Consider the following 17,307-nt stretch of genomic DNA (forward strand, 5'->3'; position numbering starts at 1 on the left):
ATCATTCCTGAGATACCAGTAAAAAACCATCATGCAGACAAATCCCATCCTTACAGAGAGCTCAGATTTGTGCCCAGAGTTCACTGGGAGCATACCTGCCCAGAGTAGAAATCACAGACACGCTGTTCTGCTTGTGTTGCATGCTTTGCTCCCTCCCAGAACTTTCATGGCATTGTATTATCACACCATCTGGTGGCCTTGGCTAGAAAAACATTCAACAAATGTCCCCAATAGGGTTGCCAAGTCCAATTCAAGAAATATCTGGGGACTTTGGGGGTGGAGCCAGGAGACTTTGGGGGCGGAGTCAGGAACAAGGGTGTGACAAGCATAATTGAACTCCAAGGGAGTTCTGGCCATCACATTTAAAGGGACAGCACACCTTTTTAAATGTCTTCCTTCCATAGGAAATAATGAAGGATAGGGGCACCTTCTTTTGGGGCTCATAGAATTGGACCGCCTGGTCCAATCGTTTTGAAACTTGGGGGGTACTTTGGGGAAAGGCACTAGATACTATACAGAAAATTTGGTGCCTCTACCTCAAAAAACAGCTCCCCCAGAGCCCCCAAAACCTCCAGATCAATTCCCATTATACCCTATGAGAATCGATTTCCACATAGGGAATAATGAAGTGCTCAGCAAATGTTTCCCTCCCCCACCCCTCTTTTGGCAACTCTGTAGTGAGGGATTGGCCTCTCTACTCACGAGTTGCTGCCAACTTCTTTAAAGTAACACAGACACACCATCCCAAGAGGAAGCCTTTCAATCAGAGACTGAAGCCTCCGGAGGTGGAAAGGCACATGGTCCTCTGGGGGCAGGGCTTTCCCCCACTGGCCAGCTGACTGGGGGCGGGAAGGATCCTGGAAAAGCGGAAGAACCCGCGCTGGGACCTGGGGATTGGCAAGCCTAGTCCCCAAGCAGACGCTGCCAAGTGAGAACATTTTCCCTAGTATGTCTGGAAGAATTCCACAATGATACAAATCAACTTTTGAGACTTTCATCAACAAGCAAACAGATGACAGACTAATATAATAAGATTAAGAACATAAGAGAAGCCATGTTAGATCAGGCCAATGGCCCATCCAGTCCAACACTCAGTGTCACACAGTGGCCAAAAAAATTATATATATATATACACATATACACACTGTGGCTAATAGCCACTGATGGACCTCTGCTCCATATTTTTATCTAACCCCTCTTGAAGGTGGCTATGCTTGCGGCCGCCACCACCTCCTGTGGCAGTGAATTCCACATGTTAATCACTCTTTGGGTGAAGAAGTACTTCCTTTTATCCGTTTTAACCTGTCTGCTCAGCAATTTCATCGAATGCCCACGAGTTCTTCTATTGTGAGAAAGGGAGAAAAGTACTTCTTTCTCTGCTTTCTCCATCCCATGCATTATCTTGTAAACCTCTATCATGTCACCCCGCAGTCGACGTTCTCCAAGCTAAAGAGCCCCAAGCGTTTCAACCTTTCTTCATAGGGAAAGTGTTCCAGCCCTTTAATCATTCTAGTTGCCCTTTTCTGGACTTTCGCCAATGCTATAATATCCTTTTTTTAAGGTGCGGTGACCAGAATTGCACACAGTACTCCAAATGAGACCGTGCCATCTATGTATACAGGGGCATTAAGATTCATATTAAAATAACTGAAGGAGTGCAGTGTCTATAAAGCACAGAACAAAAAGGAGTTAGATTTATACTCACTCTCTGCTTCCTATTACTCATACTCGCTCTCTGCTTCCTATTACTCAGTTTTTGATCCACAAGAGGACCTGTCCTTTTATTCCATGACTCTCAAGCTTTCTAAGGAGCCTTTGATGAGGAACTTTATCAAAAGCTTTCTGGAAGTCAAGGTAAACAACATCTATCGGGTCTCCTTTGTCCACATGTTTGTTCACACCCTCAAAGAAATGTAACAGGTTATTGAGGCAAAATTAGCATATTGAACACATGAAGCTACCTTATACTGAATCAGACCCTCGGTCCATCGAAGTCAGTATTGTTTACATGGTGTTGCATGCATTGTTCTGCTGTTGTTTCTTCACGCATTAAAATTGCACAACTGAAAACAAAAAGAACTCAAAAACACCTTTAAAAGTAAATGCATCAACGCACGCCCTACTTTCTTTTCTCTGCGTACCTCTTTCTGTCTTGGAATTCCCTTTTCCCAGGCCTTTTTTTTTTTATCAGGAATGCAGTTCTGGCTGGCTTGGCATCAGGGGATGTGGCATAATATGCAAATGAGTTCCTGTTGAGCTTTTTTTGTAGAAAAAGCCGTGTGAAACAATTTTATTTATTTATTTATTTATTTATTTATTACTTTACATTTATATCCCGCCCTCTCCGCAAGCGGACTCAGGGCGGCTTACAGTATCATAAAAACAATCAATTCCATAAAACATATAAAACCATAAAACATTTATCAAGTTATATCAAGTTTATCAATGGTGATGTCAGGGGTGTGTGGCCTAATATGCAAATGAGATCCTGCTGGTTTTTTCCCTACAAAAAAGCTCCACTTTTCCGCTTAATTGACTCCAGTACCACGGCCCAGTTTACTACCTCAGCGTTTGACTCAGCAAGGACTACTATGTTTTGGAAAGGAGAAGAAGACGTTCTACAACAGTTCACTTTACTGAAGGCAAGTTATCTCATAACTTGCTTTTACCCAAGTTTCAGCTTAAATGATCACCACTTTATGACTACAGAACTGATTTTCACTAAAACCAGTGAAAGCAAGACTTCTGGAATATTTGTGATTTTTTGGGTCAAAATATATACAAAAGAGAAAATGAAGGTATGCTATGAATATGTACAAATTCGTCACATGGTTTTCATACCTTTGTTGTTGTTCAGTTGCACAGTTGAGTCCGACTCTTTGCAATCCCATGGACCACATCACTGCTTTCTATCTTCCACTGTCCTCCTAAATTTGCTCAAATTCATGTTCATTGCATTGATAACACTGTCTAACCATCTCATCCTTTGCTGTCCCCTTCTTCTTTTACCTTCTATTTTCCCCATCATCAGGGTCTTCTCCAGTGAGTGCTCCCTTCTCATTTGGTGGCCAAAGTATTTGAACTTCAGTTTCAGTATCTGACCTTCCAGGGAACAGTCAGGGTTGATTTCCTTTAGGATTGACTGATTTGATCTCCTTGCCCTCCAAGAGACTCTCAAGAGTCTTCTCTAGTATCACAATTTGGAAGCGTCTGTTCTTTGGTGCTTGGCCTTCCTTATGGTCCAACTTTCACAGTCATACATTACTACTGGAAATACCGTTGCTTTGACTATGCAGACTTTTGTCAGCAGTGTGAGGTCTCTACTTTTTATTATGCTGCCTGTCACGAGCTAGGGCCAGGCCAGGTGAAGTCCAGGGGCAGTCCAAGGTCTGTAGCTGGGTAGCAAGGAAGGTCCAAAGCGCCAAAACCGAATCACCGTCCAGGTATCACAGGTCAGAGGTTCAGAAGCCGAAGTCAGGGGGTCCAGAGGTCAATGCCAGAGTCAGGGGGTCCAGAAGCCGGAGTCAGAAGCCGAAGTGGATGCTAGGACGTCAGGTAAGTGACTAGTTGCTTCCACAAAGCCTCCTCCCAAAGCCCACAGCTATATAGTTCTCTGCTGTCTGTTGCCCATTTGGGCTAATTGCTGACTCGAGGGCGGCCAGGATCCTGCTGAGACCCAAGCACCCTCACTCCTAGAAGGGCCAGAATCCTTTCAAAACTCAGGGCTCAGGGAGCGTCTTGCTCGTGAGCGTGCCGCCCTCCTCCGATCCCTGAGGTCCTGACGAAGGCGGTCACGCACACGAGCCACCCGAGAGGGCGAGGCAGGGGGGCTTGGATCTTCTCCAGCAGGAGGCAGGGGCACTGGTGCAGGTGGCAGGGGCACAGTTTCTTCTGCAGGCTCGGCTTCTTCTGCAGGGCCCCCAGCACCCATGACACTGCCTAGGTTTGCTATAGCTTTCCTCCCAAGGAGCAGGCGTCTTTTAATTTCATGGCTGCAGTCACCATCTACAGTGATCTTGGATCCCACGAATATGAAGATGCCGTGATCTTAGTTTTTTTGATGTTGAGTTCCTTTTGAACCATTTTTTTTACTCTCCTCTTTCACCCTCAGCAGGACGCTTTTATGGTCCTCTTCACTTCCTGCCATTAGAGTGGTATTGTCTTCATATCTGAAGTTGTTGATCTTTTTTCCGGCAATCTTAATTCCGGTTTGTGCTTCATCCAGGCTGACGTTTCACATCATGTACTCTGCATATAAATTAAATAAGCAAAATAAGACAACTTGCTAAACTCTAAGACATATTCTAAAAATAATCGTCAACTATTTACATCCATGTTTTTTCTGAATTTTTTTTCCCCAGAAATATAAGAGCCCCGTGGCACAGAGTGTTAAAGCTGCAGTACTGCAGTCCTAAGCTCTGCTCATGACCTGAGTTCGATCCCAGCGAAAGCTGGTACAGGTAGCCTGCTCCAGGTTGACTCAGCCTTCCATCCTTCCAAGGTCGGTAAAATGAGTACCCAGCTTGCTGGAGGGGAAAGTGTAGATGACTGGGGAAGGCAATGGCAAACCACCCCGTAAAAAGTCTGCTGTGAAAACGCTGTGAAAACAATGTCACCCCGGAGTCAGAAACGACTGGTGCTTGCACAGGGGACCTTTCCTTTTTCTGAAATATGGCGATGTTATACTCCCCTCCAGATTAGATTATCTTGGTCAGAGCAATTGACATTATGAACAGAATTTTCAAGCAACATAATGAATGAAGGACGGTGGCTCAGTGGTAGAGCATCTGCTTGGGAAGCTGAAGGTCCCAGGTTCAATCCCCGGCATCTCCAAAAAAGGGTCCGGGCAAATAGGTGGGAAAAACCTCAGCTTGAGACCCTGGAGAGCCGCTGCCAGTCTGAGAAGACAATACTGACTTTGATGGACCAAGGGTCTGATTCAGTATAAGGCAGCTTCATATGTTCAATGAATGTTGAAACCCCAATGTTGATTATACTGCTGCTCTCAGTTGTTAAGACAGCAATATTAAAATAGAGTGTAAGCCCCTCCCCAATTGTACCCAGAATGTAAATAAACTGTAGAGAAAGGTAGAGAAACATAGACATGTGTTGTGTACAGAACAGGAAGGCAGGCAGCAGACTGCATGCCAGATACAAGAATTTAAGACAGGAATGGGGAAGCATAGCAAGAAGCCAGACAACCCAAAACCAGAAAGAGAACCAAAATGTGTACAGAATCAGCAGGAAAAAAAAAAATAGGACTGAGCTATAAATCTGAAAAGAAAAGTACAGATAATAAAATAACATACTCTCTGACTTGGGAAAAGGGAAACTGGTAACATCAGCAATAGATAAAGAACACACATCTAAACAGAATGTCATATTTAGACCGAGAGAACAGAGAGCAACAACAAAGACAGCTGGGACCACTCTGAGAGATGGGGAAATGCAGTTTCCTTCCCACAGGCACGCTAAGCTGGGAGAAACAGCATTGAGATCCCCTACTACTCATTTCGGAAGGACTGCGTAACTTGTTATTCAGTTACGCATAATTACACCCATTGGACTGGCTGGCCACGAGCTCTCCTAACGCAGTTCATTGAAATAAGATTCGCCGGTTTTAATACGAATAGTTCGCTAAGCACCACAGAGACCTTTAAAAAGCATTATGAGACAATTCTATTTTTTTCTCCTCCTCTGTATTCGTGTTATTAATAGTTGCTTTATTAACGCATGCACCACCCCTCGCTGCTGCGTAGGGCGGCGTTGCACTGGCGCCCCTAAGGGGGGCGGCGCACGCCAAGCTCCTTGCGTTGCAAGGGGGCGGGGTCTGCAGGGGGGCGGGGTGGTTCCAAGGCCGGCAGCCGGGTTGGTTGCTTGCTTGCCGCGCTCCCTCTGCAGAGCATGGCTTGGCCGGGCTGCCTGCTGCGTCTCCGGATTCTGACTGCCGCTTTCGTCGCCGGGGGTTACCGAGGCCTGGGAATTGTTTTTTACCCGTTGTCGGCCGTGCGGTGCCGCTTTCACCAGGTGCTCATGGCCTTGACTGGCCCCTTGCTGTTCCGCATCGGGTGAGTGAACCGAGGGTGGGTGGGATGAGCCCTGGGTCTTCTCCAGGAACGTATGAAGCTGCCTTATACCGAATCAGATCTTGGGTCCATCAAAGTCAGTATTGTCTTCTCAGACTGGCAGCGGCTCTCCAGGGTCTCAAGCTGAGGATTTTCACGCCTATTTGCGTGGACCCTTTTTTGGAGATGCTGGGGATTGAACCTGGGACCTTCTGCTTCCCAAGCAGATGCTCTACCACTGAGCCACCGTCCCTCCCCTGTCTCCTCCCCAACGGACTCGTCCTTGAAGAGATCGATGCTCAAATCCAGAGGGCGCTGCGAAGTGGGGAAGTCAGGCTGTGGGGAGGGTGGGGGTTAATTCTAGACATCCAGTAGCTTGTATTGTAGGGGAGGGAGATGTTTCCCTTGCAGGCTGTTTGAGAAATCCTGCATCGATGAGGCGTGTGTAGAGCTGCTTGTGTCCAAGCTTATGTAATAGAGGAAGAGGATCTGGTATGTGGCGAGGAGCTGCAGTTTGAGGTGTAAAACAATCGAGATTTTACAAGAGGAATGTGTACCTGAAAGTTTGGCAGGCATGGTTAATGAGTGATGGGAATTCTTTGTAGGTCTTAGGGTATGGCGGCTTCCATTGGTAAGGAGGGGGTGGTCCTCTGTTTAGATCTGAAGTTTCTGAATGTGCTTGTGCGTTCCTGTGTGCGTTATTGCTGAAGAGTACTGCACAGACTTGGACCAGTTGTCACACTAGAGCTTTCATCCTGGTTTAACTCTGCCCCCAAACTGACTTTCTACACTAGAATCATAGAATCAGAAAAAACAACTTTGTGACTCAACCATGATTCTATGGTTTTAGTGTAGAAAGTCAGTTTGGGGTCGGAGTTAAACCAGAATTTAAGCTCTAGTGCGAAATTGGTCTAGACGTACGGGGATCTAGGAGACTGTCAGTGCAGTCCTAAACGAGTTACGCCCTTCTGTGCCCATTGACTTCAGCGAACTCTGCTTAGGATTGCACTGCGGGTGGTTTGTAGGCTGATTTTAGATTGTAGCTTCTGTTGGGGAGGAGACATCTGAAGCTACTTTGTGGACAGAAGCAATCTATCTCTATTGTGTTTCGATGTACCCAAAGGGGAACTCATCTCATGCTGCTTTGATCTTTAGTCTCTTACAAAGTGCTTAGGAGTTATGAAGTTTTGCTTTTCAAGTCACTATAGTGCTCGGGTCAAGAGGCTGGAGCTTTCCTGCCACTGTTTTCCTCTTCGCTCCCTGGGCATGTGCTAGCTGCTGACATCATTTCACATACAAGTAGGTTTTCCTCTGGAAAGTGCTGGATTTAGGGGAAAGAAAAGGGTGGGGAAGGACCAGCTTTCCAGTCCCATACAAAGCTTGGCAAAAATGCGTTTTCTTTAGAGATCTCCATTCTGTACTGGGATCTCTCTGGCCCTTAGCATCCAAGTCTGTGTCCCTTCCATGTGGTATATGGGTCTATCTAGCTGTCTGTCCTGCTTCTGATTAACTCAAGGCTGTGTGCAGCTTGGAACTGAAGATGGGCAAGGAGCAAGAATTGTAATATGGCTAAATGACATTTGGCAGAAAGTGGAATATGTAGAAAGAGATGGGAAGAAACTTTAACCCGGTGGTTTTGAGTCATATAAAAAGGGAAACCATGAAGACAAAGAAGAAAGCTCTTGCTGAGCTGGACCAGATGGAGAAGTTGGGAAGGCTGTAATGTGGGAGAAAAGGGGTGGGTGCCCGCAAAAGGACATTTCCCACTAATACAAGGTCTTCATGCTTTTTTATGTGCTGGGTGCTAAAAGGTTATTGTATTCAGAGGATGGCAGCAGGCAAATTAGTTGAGTTTGAGAAACACACACGTTTCTTTGACAAACTGAATGAATGTTTTAACTGATAGGGAAAATTATTTGCATGGACTGCCCTAGAGCAAAGTAAATTCTTGTGTTCCAAAAGAGGCTCACTCTGGGATACTTTTACCAAAGACAGGGTGGTTGCACTAGTGGTGGAGATGAGAGATGCTCAGTCCTGTCATAACTGGAAAGAAAGCTTAGGACTGGAACACAGAAGAAAATAAAAAGAGAGGGCAGAATGAGGAGTCTCGGTTACCACACAAGAATCTTCTCTCTGCTGTTAACTCTTTCCCCCCATGTCAATAACTGGAACGGTAGTGCAGTAGTTAAAGGAGCTATGATAACACTTACATAGGAAGCTATGGTAGAGAAGAGAACGTCAACCACTTTGGGTCGCCTTTGGAGAGAAAGGTAGGCTATATAAGAAGCAAATTTAAAAAGGCTCAAAAAGCTGCTCCTCCCAAGCTCTCTTTTTTGTTGTGTGATGTCTGAAACTGGCTGGTGAAATGGTTTGGGGGAGACTTTTGCATCTTAATACTCTTGATACAGTCAGCAAAAAATCCCCTGTGTCTGGAAATATGATGCTTTGCACAGAAATTGGAGTAATCAGTTACCAATATATCTATTTCCTAATCACGCAACATAGGTTGACAGAGCTGCAAAATGGAGCTGGGGACAGCCTGGAAGGGATTTCTCTAAAAAACCGGAAGGCAGTCACAGGGTTGCAGAAAAATCTGAAATATTAAAAAAAAAAATCAGGGAGATTAAAGCACCCCTAAATAACAGAAACAACTCTTGTAGTTTTAAGAAAAGAATGCCTGCTGAACGCTCAGTGGCTTTTGAGGGTTGGTAGGCAACCGTGACAGTATTAGCAAGTCTTGGTTTCTGTGAAGCAAAGGATGTGTGTGTGAGAATGGAAAAGGTCCCAACTCCCCCCTCCCCATCATGTCCCCTGATGGAGGAGAACTTGCCAGGAAGAGGCCCAGCGATGACTGTCGCTGCCTACACATCTCAGTCTGGCTTAGCTGTGGGGCCACTGTGCGGCTCAGCCCAGTCTAGCCCAACGGCAGCCACCGCACAGCCCTGCCAGACTTTTCCTGGGGAAAGGCTGCTAGGGGTAGATAAAGAAGGAAAGCTGAAGACATGAGGGCAGATAAAGGTAGTTTCACCGGTGGGTAGGAAGGGGAGAAGGAAGCAGGCTCAGCAGCAGCCATGGCTCAGCTAGGCAATGGTCACTTATGCCTCTGGGTCCAGCCCGGCGCTGTCAGTGGCCATTATGCAACTGGACCTGACCTCGAGCTGGACTGTGCAGCTTGGTCAGATCACTCAGTTTGGCCACTGTTGCTGGGCCAGACTTTTCCGAGGGAGACACTGCTAAAGATAGAGAAGGGGAGAAAGCTGAAGAGAAGGGGAGGAGATAAAGCTAGGGTGTTCGCCGGGTAAGAAAGCCGGAAGGAAGTAGGAGAAGGCTGTGCAGGCTGCCAGGAAAGGGAAGAAGAAGAGAGGGGGGGAGGGGATAGAGGGGGAAATCAAGTGCTCCCACAAGCCCTTTCAGGGGTCTACTTTAAATTATTATATTAATATACATATATTATTGTTGTTATTTAAATTTATGAATCGCCTCATCCCGGCCGTTGCCGGGCTCTAGGCAACGTACAACAAAAATACACATAAAACCAGTGAATTAAAAGCAATTGCAACCCAATGGACATTCTTTGTAATGTGCTGTGATTCTGCTTTCTCGGCATTGGGAGCAGCCCCCCCTTAAGTGGAGGGTACCAGCATCACTATCCCTTAGTGCCCAAGTATACTTATTTAAAGTGTGTTAGTCTGTTTTGCACATAGAATCAAATATAACTCAGAGGTCCACTGAATAGGATTTGGCCTCACTAAAGCACTGGGCCGAGGATCCCGCTTGCCATTTCCGTCGTATTATTTCCTTCGTGCAGGAGGTTTAGCACACGATAGGATCAAAATATTTCAGCAGCTGTTTGTTGCAAGTCGAAGTCCAATGCATTTGGAAGTTGGCAGATCACATGGGATAAATGCCCTCATGAAAAAAAAATCTAGTTGGGGCATTTTAGGAGAAGTTTAAGATGGATTGGGAGAAATTTCAAATATATGTTGAAAAACATTGGAAAGCAAAGGGACATTTAGTGATGTTTGAAAACTGTTGAATGGTTATAAAGAAAAGAAGAAATGGTTTTTGGTTTTTTTACTGGATTAATAGTATCTTTTTCTTTTGATAAAGGTTAAGAGATTAGAGTATAAGGTTTTTTAAGAGTTATTACCTTGTATTTTTAGCAATTTAATAATACTTTTATTTTATTTAAGTAAACACCGGCGGGAGTCAGAAAAAGGGGGATGGAAGGGGTGAAAAGTAATGTATTGGTATTATTCTTGTATTAGTGCTTTCTTTGATTTTTTTTAATATAAATATTATTACAATACATTGCAATAATAAAAGTGATTTTTACTAGGGAAAAAAAATGTAGTTGGGGCATTTTGCCAAATAAACTCAGGATAAGCAAATAGGAAGAACGGATAGCCATTTACACAAGGTCATTCTTGGTTTCCTGCAACATCTGGCCATAGTAAAATAACAGGTGGCAACTGAACTCAATTTAATTTAATGTAAATATTTTGTATAGTGGGAAAATATGGGCATATACCATGTGTATTAGCTGAATGGGCTCTCAAATTGTCCAGTTAAATACTAGAACTGAAATTAGCACATATATACATAGTGAAACTGAAACATTTACCCCCACATATTGCCTTCCTCATGTAATAGCCACAATATTGAGTTATAAACAACTGTATAATCTGTTTCTAGGCAGATAGAAGCAGTGTTAAATGGGTATTAAATGAGCTGGTTAGGGCAGGGATAGTTAGCTATGTGTCTCTCCCTCACCCCGCGCTCAGTTCCTCTGTGGGGGTGGGTGCTTGAAGTCTAATGAGCTCTGAGAAGCCATAGGAGAGGCAAACCTAGTTATCTTGCAGCCAGATCCACAGGAATGTCTTCTCTCTTTTTTTAGAAATGCCGCATCCTTCTCTGGCTGGGTCTCTCGTGACCCAAGCAAGCCCTCCTCTCTTTTATCCAGTAAGATTTTTTTATTTAAAAGTAGCAGGTTGACCATCCATGGGTGAGGACTGAAAGTTGCAAGGATGTCATACTTCCTGAAATGTTAGGCTACTGGAACATGGCAGTGACTGATATCAGGGACGGCTGTAGTTTATGCAGTGTGCTATATCGCTATGTCGTCAGTGTCGTGTTTGGTATTGGACAGGATATGCTGCCCGTCTGATTCAGCCTGTTTTTACAATGCCTTAATCCCAAGTTAAATTATCACATAAGGCAGTTAAGCTTGAAACTCTACTACCCTCTTGTAATTTGGAGATCTACAGATACGTTTTGGTATTGTAACTCATTCTTTGGGAAAGTAGCTCGATGTACTTTTGCTGCAGGTGATTCACCCAGTTGTCCGTGGCAAGTCAAAGCAGCATTCATGTTAGTAGGCAGGCCAACTTGGAAAACATTGGTTCTTTTTATTTTTATGCAATGTGGGGAACAGATGGGTTGTTGTTTTTTTAAAGTTGAGGCTAGTATTTCTGTGGAGTCATTTGCAAAGCATTTCTGCTTTAGTTGCTGCTGTCTGTTGTTCTTCTAATGCGCCTGCTCTGTAGGAAGCAGTGGGCTAGTTTTGTCCTAAGAAGGCTGAGGTCCTAGGAAGGCTAAGATGAGATGCACTCCAGGGTCTTTGATTAATGGCCATTGGGAATGTGTGATAGACAGTAATAGACTTATGTGGTTAAGTGTGTGGACTCTTATCTGGGAGAACTGGGTTTGATTCCCCACTCCTCCACTTGCACCTGCTGGAATGGCCTTGGGTCAGCCATAGCTCTGGCAGAGGTTGTCCTTGAAAGGGCAGCTGCTGTGAGAGCCCTCTCCAGCCCCACCCACCTCACAGGGTGTCTGTTGTGGGGGGAGAAGATAAAGGAGATTGTAAGCCGCTCTGAGTCTCTGATTCAGAGAGAAGGGCGGGGTATAAATCTGCAATTCTTCTTCTTCTTCAATTCTATTTTGTGCATTGTCACTATTTTTAAACACTTTCTAAATTTCAAATTATTCAGATTATCAGTAAGATGGGACACACTGATGAACCAGTTTTCAAGTTCCAAGAATGGTTTTGGCTAGCAGAGGATGTTCTACTGACTTGTCCAGGCAAGTTATTAGCTCTGGTATCCAATACGACTCTTGCCTATTTTTTAATGGGTGCTTCTGTTGCCCAAACTGCTACTGTTCTGGCTGGCAAAGATTATCTTGTCAGCAGCATTTAATATATATATATAGTATTTTTGTGGAGTCATTTGCAAAGCATTTCTGCTTTAGTTGCTGCTGTCTGTTGTTTTTTCTAATACACCTGCTCTTTAGGAAGCAGTGGGGTAGTTTTGTCCTAAGAAGGCTGAGGTCCATTTAAAAAATGAAAAGCAGGTTCAGGAGGCTTTAATTTTGAGCGGAGAAGTAATAATGACGGAGGAAGTGCTTAGCGCTTTCTCCACTGTGCATTTTTCTGTTCAGAATCCCACCCCCGGCTGTTTCTGCCTCATATATAGCCTTAAAGAGTAAGCAACTTAAGAGTATCCTGATGCTTCAAAGACTAACACATTTACTGTGACATAAGCACTTGTGAGCCAGAGTGTTGGATCAGACCTATCTTGTCTTGCCTGTGACAGTGAGATTCTATCTTACAAAGCTTGCGCCACAGTAGAACATGTTCGTCTTTCAGATGCCACAAGATTGTTGCTTTGACTGTAATAGATTACTATGGCTGCTCCTCTCGTCCTGTACCTAAACTTCCACCAAGTAGTTTGTTAAGCATTTGATACCCATTCATCAAGGGATGTACAGAATTTACAGCCCAATTCCAAACCAGAAAGTAAATCCTACTACAGGACTTACATCTTAGCAGATATATTTAAGGTAGGAACATTGGATTTCTAGCTTTCATAAAGCAAACTTTTGGAGGTTAAGTTTGAAATGTTATAGATGGTCTTGGATAAATTTTTTATTGTTTTTAAAGCAAACTTCTAGCACTTGCGATCTTGATGGAAAGCTTGAAATATACAGATCGCATCTGTGAAAGTACTGGAAAACTTTCTTTACTCTGTAGCCTTCCTGTGAGCCACCTTAAGTCTCAGTGAGAAAGTTGGGTTATAAATAAGCTAAATTGTTATTTTAAAGATAAAAGGAAGTCCCCTGTGGAAGCACCGAGTCATTACCGACCCATGGGTTGACGTCACATCATGACGTTTTCTTGGCAGATTTTTTACGGGGTGGTTTGCCATTGCCTTTCCCAGTCATCTACACTTTACGCCCCCCCCCCCCCCGTCAAAGGAGCTAATAAAAGGATTGACTTTACCCCCAGCAAGCTGAGTACTCATTTCACTGACCTTGAAAGGATGGAAGGCTGAGTCAATCTTGAGCCAGCTTCTGCCAGGATCGAACTCAGATCATGATCAGAGTTTGGACTGCAGTATTGCAGCTTACCACTCTGTGCCACGGGGCTCCATTATTTTTTAAATGGTCCTAAAATATCATCTAGTGGTTCTAATAAGGTTGTATTATGGTTGATGATCTGTGGTCTGTAAATAATGGTCTTTGACTGTAAATAGATTCATTTATTCATTCATTCATAAATTCATCATTCGTTCGTTCGTTCAAAGTACCTTTGCGTTAGGTGCACAGTGCACTTCCCTCTGTACTGAATCACCACAGCCAAAGATAGTGGTTGGAGTGCTGGGGGAAAACCCCTGTTCAGCCATGAAGCCATGATTTGGGGCCAGGCACTCATCTTTACCCTTACTTACTTCACGGAGGTATTGTAAGGCCAAAATGGGGCAGGCGAAGAAGAAGATGAAGATACTGGATTTATATCCCGCCCTCCACTCCGAAGAGTCTCAGAGTGGCTCACAATCTCCTTTACCTTCCTCCCCCACAACAGACACCCTGTGAGGTGGGTGGGGCTGGAGAGGGCTCTCACAGCAGCTGCCCTTTCAAGGACAGAGTCTCAGAGCGGCCTACAATCTCCTCTACCTTCCTCCCCCACAACAGACACCTTGTGAGGTGGGTGGGGCTGGAGAGGGCTCTCACAGCTGCCCTTTCAAGGACAACTTCTGCCAGAGCTATGACTGACCCAAGGCCATTCCAGCAGGTGCAAGTGGAGGAGTGGGGAATCAAACCCGGTTCTCCCAGATAAGAGTCCGCACACTTAACCACTACACCAAACTGGCTCTCAAACTGGGAAGACCATGTTCACTGTCCAAAGCTCCATGGAATGGCAGGCCATTTCTAGTTTATACACTGCCTTAAGACTTATTTAGACAGGTGGTTAATAAATTGTATTTTTATAATAATGTAAATAACTGCTGTTTGAGCCTGAATAATTTTCATTGCAGAAATTATGCATTAAAGAAAGTCTCCTTAAAGCCATCTGTCCTTCTGGCTAAATTCTTCTTTTCTGTGTATCTCATTTTGTTCCTAAAGTACTCAACTCCCTCCCTGTGTATTGCCTGCCAGCCTGTTGGGAGACTTATTAAAAAAGCGTTGGAATTTTTAGTAAGTTTCACACTGCAGGACTTTGCCCTTACAGAGTCATTTTACTCCAAGACAATGAAAAGAGAGGTGAGCCTTTGATTGTAATCTTGTGTGTTTGCATTGCACTGCCAAAATCTTGGAAATCCAGCTAAACCAAGCAAATAATTACACAGCAGAAGGAAGCATTCCAGCCCCATTTCTAGGGCATGGATGTTTTGAGTGGCTCCTCATGTGGAAGAACAACAAGGCTGGTTCAGGCCTTCTGTTGAACTAATGAGAGGCCTGGTATTTCCAAGCCCAGAGGTAAGCAAGCAAAGATTGCAAATAATCAGGGTGTTTTAGCCTGTTTAAATGCTGTCCTATGGCACATTGCTGCAAATAACATAGTGACGACAGGAAGCATTGTGTAATGTCTTGGCCTATTTTTGATAGCTCTAACAGTGGGAGACTGTGGTCTCCCAGCAAGCAATCCTTAATTCTCTCACTAATTGGCAAAGGCTTTGTCCCATCCTCTTGCTTCGTTTTTGGTCCCATCTGCATGCATAGTTGCTTCCACACAGTACTCTTATTGCATTATATACAGCCCTCGTCTGTCACACTGGAAGAAACCTTCCTAGGAATCTGCATCTTTTTAAAAAAATATATATGTTTAAATTATTTGCCCCAGGCAAAGGGACCATTATTCAGGCATTAACAGATTTAAGTAGGTGGGTGAGGGGAGGGATGACAAATTCTAAGCAAGATTTGAAAGCTTATTTTTGAATGTTTATAAAAATGCATGCTTCAAAAACCAAAGTCCCTTTATTTATTTATTTTTTATTTATCTATGATTTGTATCCCGCCCTTCTCACAAGTGGCTCAGGGCGGCTTCCAGAAATTGATCAAACATAAAAATTAAACAATTTTAGATAGATAAACAATTAAACATTTAAAACAATTAAAACCTTAAAAACCATTAAACAATCCAAATACATATAAAACAGACATCTGGCAGCTACATTGAGTTCTCATCTTAGCTAGGTGTAGGCTAGCCGGAAGAGGATCGTCTTACAGGCCCTGCGGAACTGAACAAGGTCCCGCAGGGCCCTCACCTCCTCCGGCAGCTGATTCCACCATGTAGGGTCCATAACGGAGAAAGCCCTTTCTCTGGTGGATTTCAAGCGGGCTTCTTATTTAAAGAATGTTGTAGTGGTTACCTTGTTATTCCACTAGTAGCTGCAGAAATATTATCTAGTTTTAACAATTTATTAATAACATACGGTTACAATGTTTAGTTATATCTTTTCTATCCCTAACCCATGTGATATTTTCAATCCCCCCTCCCTCCATTATTAGACTTACCTCGAAGTTATGTATTAAAATCCAAATATAAAGGTAACCCAAACCCATCAAAATACAATGTCTTTTCTTCTCACTCATATTAAAAAATTGTCCAATGTCTTTTTACGTTCCACTCTAACTCTATATATATTTCTGCAGAAATATTATCTACACAGGTCTAATATTTACAGCCCCATGCACTTTGTCCTGTTCTTTTCAACAGAACATTTGATGCCTTTTTCCCTGACAGATGCATATCTACTACATAAAACCTTCTAATTGCTTTTAATAATAGTGTACAGAATCAAGGGGTTGGCCAGGAATATAGGCATGTTGGAGAAGCAAACATAATGGTGGGGAAACAACTTCAGGTTCCCCCAGCCTGCCTCTTGGAAATGGCACCTGATATGCAATAGTTTTTAAAGGAGAACAAAGGGGACCATGCTTCTCAAGAATCCCAGCTACAAATACAAGTTGATGGGGTGTGAACTGGCAGAGACTGACCAAGAGAGAGATCTTGGGGTCGTGGTAGATAACTCACTGAAAATGTCAAGACAGTGTGCGTTTGCAATAAAAAAGGCCAACGCCATGCTGGGAATTATTAGGAAGGGAATTGAAAACAAATCAGCCAGTATCATAATGCCCCTGTATAAATCGATGGTGCGGTCTCATTTGGAGTACTGTGTGCAGTTCTGGTCGCCGCACCTCAAAAAGGATATTATAGCATTGGAGAAAGTCCAGAGAAGGGCAACTAGAATGATTAAAGGGCTGGAGCACTTTCCCTATGAAGAAAGGTTGAAACGCTTGGGACTCTTTAGCTTGGAGAAACGTCGACTGCGGGGTGACATGATAGAGGTTTACAAGATAATGCATGGGATGGAGAAAGTAGAGAAAGAAGTACTTTTCTCCCTTTCTCACAATACAAGAACTCGTGGGCATTCGATGAAATTGCTGAGCAGACAGGTTAAAACGGATAAAAGGAAGTACTTCTTCACCCAAAGGGTGATTAACATGTGGAATTCACTGCCACAGGAGGTGGTGGCGGCCACAAGTATAGCCACCTTCAAGAAGGGTTTAGATAAAAATATGGAGCACAGGTCCATCAGTGGCTATTAGCCACAGTGTATGTGTGTATATAAAATTTTTTGCCACTGTGTGACAGTTGGACTTGATGGGCCGTTGGCCTGATCCAACATGGCTTCTCTTATGTTCTTATGTTCTTATGCTGCTTTAACAAGATAAAATGTATTCTTTATTTCATAGCATATCTAATTGTACAAGTTGGCATATTTATGAATTTTAAAAGTATAATTGCCTTAGTTTTCTACAAGCAAAATTGCAAATATACCCAATTCTAGAGAGGGAGAAAATGAACTGCAAACTGCTGTATCCTGCGCTTGTCTAATATCATGTGTAGATAGATCCAAGTAGGCAGTTGCTTTGGTCTGAAGTAGTAGAACAAAAT

General features: G+C 43.7%; 1 protein-coding gene across 1 annotated transcript in view; it reads left to right on the forward strand.

Annotated features, from left to right (window-relative positions):
* Positions 1-5,860: 5,860 nt before the first annotated feature.
* Positions 5,861-17,307, forward strand: part of LOC132588960 (probable hydrolase PNKD) — a 41,413-nt gene continuing 29,966 nt past the window's right edge. The window contains exon 1 of the mRNA XM_060261449.1: positions 5,861-6,068. Coding sequence (XP_060117432.1) covers positions 5,905-6,068 — 164 coding nt within the window. The 5' untranslated portion in view covers positions 5,861-5,904. The remainder of the gene's footprint in view (positions 6,069-17,307) is intronic.

The sequence above is a fragment of the Heteronotia binoei genome, chromosome 21 (genome assembly GCF_032191835.1).
Source record: "Heteronotia binoei isolate CCM8104 ecotype False Entrance Well chromosome 21, APGP_CSIRO_Hbin_v1, whole genome shotgun sequence".
Taxonomy (NCBI): Eukaryota; Metazoa; Chordata; class Lepidosauria; order Squamata; family Gekkonidae; genus Heteronotia; species Heteronotia binoei.